Source organism: Octopus bimaculoides, chromosome 11 (genome assembly GCF_046866305.1).
Source record: "Octopus bimaculoides isolate indiv1 chromosome 11, ASM4686630v1, whole genome shotgun sequence".
Lineage (NCBI taxonomy): Eukaryota > Metazoa > Mollusca > Cephalopoda > Octopoda > Octopodidae > Octopus > Octopus bimaculoides.
In genome coordinates, this window is record NC_142938.1 from 9,518,258 (window position 1) to 9,523,257 (window position 5,000).

General features: G+C 41.8%; 1 protein-coding gene across 5 annotated transcripts in view; it reads left to right on the plus strand.

Moving 5' to 3' along the window:
• The window catches only part of LOC106880919 (uncharacterized), a 76,416-nt gene that overhangs the window by 9,279 nt on the left and 62,137 nt on the right, over positions 1–5,000 (plus strand). For 2 of the 5 annotated variants that reach the window (XM_089359455.1, XM_089359459.1), the window contains exon 1: positions 4,581–4,801. The exons of 1 other annotated variant lie outside the window; for it this stretch is intronic. In XM_089359455.1, the coding sequence (XP_089215581.1) occupies positions 4,711–4,801 (91 nt within the window). In that variant the 5' untranslated portion in view covers positions 4,581–4,710. Of the gene's footprint in view, positions 1–584; positions 4,802–5,000 lie in introns of those variants that run through there. 2 more of the 5 variants (XM_089359456.1, XM_089359457.1) reach the window with 2 other exon arrangements.

Sequence of the window (5,000 nt, forward strand, 5' to 3'; positions counted from 1 at the left end):
TTAATCCGGAAACGTCAACCGCCCTCCAAGTTAAAGAACTACGTGCGTGAAAAACAATAATTAAGGGCTGGAGATATGCCAAGAACATGGAAGCAGGGGAGATAACTTCTGTGTACTGGTCCGACGTTATGTAGTAGTTCTCCAACAGAGAAAAAGTGCTGGAAACTGACTAGGAGCTATCTCGAAGCAGGACTAAGGAGAACGAAGGATTATGTTGGAACATTTAAGGCCATTGAAGAATACAATTTGAACCCTTCTATGACGACATGATAACCACCGTCTAATCAGGCGGTGAACTTCTGACAACTTTTCCATCTCCAACGCGTGATATATTGAAGGGATATATTTTAAAGCCTATTCATTTTGGATTGTTCTCAGCTATGAGTGAGGCTGCATTTGTAATCTGGAAGATGGTGGGGATATCCAGTTCTGATTTTGCTGTAGTTTCTTTAACCCTGAGAAATTTGTCTCAAAATCTAGAAACAGCAAAGTGACAGTAAATCTACTATTTTCTGATGGTTGTCAATATACAGGATGTTCGGGTTGAATTTAACAATTTTTTTTATGTCTTCTTTTTTTTTCAGGAACAACTTGATGTATTGGTAAACAACCGACAGCGTTGAAGAGCGTAAAGATTAGAGTTGTATTAATAGATGAGAAAACATTAGCTGACATGGAAGACTGGAAGTCATTTGAATTTTGGAAAAGAGTTACCTAATGATTCGCACTGAGTACCAAAGTCCCGACATCATGACTGCTGCTCAATGCTCTGTGAACGCTGTAAAGGCTGCAAAACGTGACATGGACATTATAGAAACCAAGTTCCCCCAAACTGTGATGGTCTTTAGGTGTGTCTCCAGCGAGGGTGACGTCATGCTGCTCCACACCTTTGAGCAGGGTCGTAGGCTTAATTCAGACGGCTATGTGAAGCTGCTAGAGAGGGTTGTTGCTGGAAAGAGTCAGAAGTGGTTGTATGCGAATTTCTATAACTTCACCAGCCCCAATTACTGGTCTCCTAATTTCTCCGATTGTAATCCGATGGATTAGTATGTGTGAAGCACAGTTGACAAAGATACCAACCGTTCTTCCTACAACACCAAGGCCGAGGTGGTGGCCATGATGAAAGAAGTATTCGAAGATCTTCCCAGGAACACTGATGAACGCATGCACCAGTTTCCGGAGCCGTCTTGAGGCAGTGGTGGAAGCTGAGGGCGGCTATTTTGAGTAACCTGTTATCTCCTAGCCTTAATCCAGTTGATTTTTTCCATTTTGTAAAATACTTTGGATGGGATATATTGTTTTGTTTTTCTTTTTATGCTAACTGTGGAATTAATCCCGAACACCTTGTGGGACAGAGATGGCAAACGATTAGTACATCGTTTCTAGCTCCGTCTGTGCAAATAAAACCTTTCACCTGGTCGTTAGCATTCTTGGTACATCGGCACCAATGCTGCACTAATTCACCGTTAGTGCTCGTTGGTGGCAAATTACCAAGAACAATACGTTCTTTCGTGATAATTTGAGTCTGTCATAAACAGTAACACCACTGGTGTCCAAAAAGTAGCTGTGTTCACGAATTTGTTATGCGGGTGCGAAAACTTGGACATTGTACAAGTCCATCACAGCTTCCGAATCACAACTTTCGAATATGCTGTGTATCATCTGGACGAATAGCATCTTAGCTCAGTGCAAATGAATGAAGTCGAAAACTTGTTGAGGATTGGACAGAAATATCAGATGCCACACTCTGATGGCTGAGCTTTTGATCTATTTCAAGGACATATTCCGGCGATAATCTGAAGCACATGCGAACTAACATCATGTTTTGAAATTCACTCCTACTAAACCACAACATCTGGAGACGTTTTATGTTTGACTCGAATCACCGAGTTTAAGAAAAAAAAATGACGCTAGAGTATTATTAATGATAAGCCATCATGTCAGTGGGATCAACTCGTGTATGTGCCCTCGTAATATGTAGGGTTGGGCTAGAATCATACGTATACATCGCAATTGGTCGTAACCGTAGACGTTTTATTAGTTTCAACAGTATTATTTCTCGCTTACAACTGTACAGAAACATCCTACGCTTCTCCTGCACACCGAAAGAAAATCGTTAAGTCGACACAGACTCAAAAACTATCGTATACAGTAAAACACACGCATGTGCGCGCACACACACACACTCACACACACACCACACACACACTCACACACACACACCACACACACACACACCACACACACACACACACGCACACACACACACACAGAGTGATGTTGCATAATTTTGGGCTTCAATGTCTTCCGCCTCTAAGCTCGAAAGATATTCGCATCACATTGAATCACTTGACACAAATACGCATCACAAAGCATAATAAAATTCCAGTCTCCACCCGCATAAAAAAAAATCTTCCGTACAATGACTCGGGAATCAGCAACCGTCGGATGAATGGGTGGGTGGTTAAATATGGCGCACCTCCATCAACTTACATAAGCGTAAGCCAGTCCTGTGTTTAATCATTAATCGGTCACAAACACCTGTACAAAACGATTACTTCCTGCCTAAAATATCACATACCATTCACTCCACTGTTACAACAGCTGTGACATCATCTGACATGTGACATGTGACTATCTAACAATGGCATCTCCACCTAGAGCAGGAGTAGGGAAACCCCCCTGCCCGCGAGCCCATTTTATTGCGCCCTGCAGGCTGGTATACTCGTGTGTACAAAATATAGTAAATTTTTCAATTATAAAATTTATATAACATTCGTATGCCTATTTGCATACACACACACACACACACACGTAGGGGGTGCGAGGGGTAAATTGTCGCCATTTTATATTTTTTATTTCGCATATGTGCATTAATTGCTTTTGATTTTGTGGACTATGCAGTACAGTATGATCTGTGAGAAAAACAGCACCATGACGCAATTCACTCGGCCAGAGATTTGGAAACGACATGCTGTACTGCTTGGCACTCGCGCCGGAACATTTGAGAGTGTTTGGGTGTCAACTGGGACAGTGCAATCTGAGGACATGTACCGAGAGTGATGAAAATCAAACATCCAGTCAACATCACGGTGCTTGGAGTAATCACTCCCAGACTTAAGTTTGAAGTAATCACAAGTGACGGCGACGTTATGCCTCCATTCATCTTCCCACACGGCCTCAGACTCAACGCGAAGGCCTACATCAAGTGCTTGGGGAAGGTAGTGCTGCCCTGGGTGAAGACCCGGTGTCCGGAAACAGGACTTTGCATCATGCTACACAAGCAGGAGAATCCAGTTGTGGCTGTCAGGCAATTTCTGGGACCATGTCACCCCTAACATCTGGTCACCTAACTCCCCAGACTGCAGCCACCTTAATTATTATAATCAAGGGAGACCAACAAAACACCTTTGTAACACCAAAGATGAACTGAAGGCAAAAATTATGGCAGCATTCACCAACTTAAACAAAGAGACCGTACAGAAGAGTTGCAGAAGATTCCAAAGTCGTCTGGAGGCTGTGGTTGAAGCCAAAGGTGATTTTATTGAATAAATTTACTTTTTAGTATTTCAAGATATTGTTATGTAATTTTGGTAAATATATCTGTTAAAATGAGATGTCAGTGTTGTCTTCATTTTCGCGTAATTTAGACAATATATTCACTGCACTCTGTGGACAGCCACGGCTGAGATGTCTGGACAACCAGGTGACCTAGGGTTCAATATCATCATCATCATCATCATTCGACATCTAATAAATTTATGTCTTCAGCTGCAACACAAATAATCGCTACCCACACAATCACCAAGTGCACTGTTTCATAATACAAACCAACTGTTGTACGACACTATAACAATGACTGTACACACACAACACTTCACATTGTCCTCTTCTCCCCCCCCCCCAACTTCTTTTCTCTTCTTTTCCTCTCTCGTTATTCTTTTCAACCTTTCACTTTCCATTCCTCTCTTCAAAGTCATAGCTGTTGGTTTATCTTTCTCTCCTTTCTTTTGTCTTCATAAATTTCTCCTATTATCACTTTTCCAGAGACCTCCCCACCCTACACGACCGCTCTATCCCCTCGAACTACTCGGTGAGAATGATGGTGATGATGATGACTGATAAATAAGTGTCGTTGGCATATGAAAGGACACTATGAATGAATGAAAAAAAAAACTGGATGGACAGAGCTGAAATACCTTTTTGCTCATAGGTCTGCTCGATAAGAACCAACTTGGGCCCACACAAGTATCGTCCCTCTTTCTATTTTCAAGTATATCTAAAAAAAAAATCTTTTACCTTGTGTAGGCCTCTGTTTTCCTCAATCACTCTTTCACCAGTATTGTCTTTTATACCTCTTGCCTAACTTTTAAAAATTTCTCCTCTTCCTACTCCTCTATCGTCTCTTTTTCCCTCCGTGTCTAACTATCTATCTATCTCCTCTTCCTCTGTAACTTTGTCATCAGCGCACCTCATTCAATATTTCTGTCAAACTTGTTTGTCTTTCTCCCCTTCCTTCCTCCCTCCCTCAGTCTCACTTTGTTGCTTTCTCCACTCTTTCCCTCCACTATTTAACTTTCTGTTGGTTTTTTTCCCTCCTACCACCATGTCAGCTCCCACTCCCACCACGATTACTACAACTACTACTACTTCCACCACTGTTTTGAACTTTTTCTGCCATTAACAAAAACAAACTATACACTGCTCGTAATGGTATCGAAACCGTCTCTATATACTCACGGAACCTGTTGTCCAGACTCCGTTCCACCGACACCAATCCACCAATTATCATCATCACCGGGTAAGCTGTAAAAGTTTTTTTTTTATCTTTGAACTTTTACTCCATATTACGAAGCCTGGTACATCAAACCTACAGCCATGTCTACCGAATGATTAGACCAGACGACACATGAAAACCACAATATAATATCGTTATGTCCTCTAAACTGGCCTTCTCACCCATACACAACTTTCTTACACACTAGTTCCACGAGGTTCAG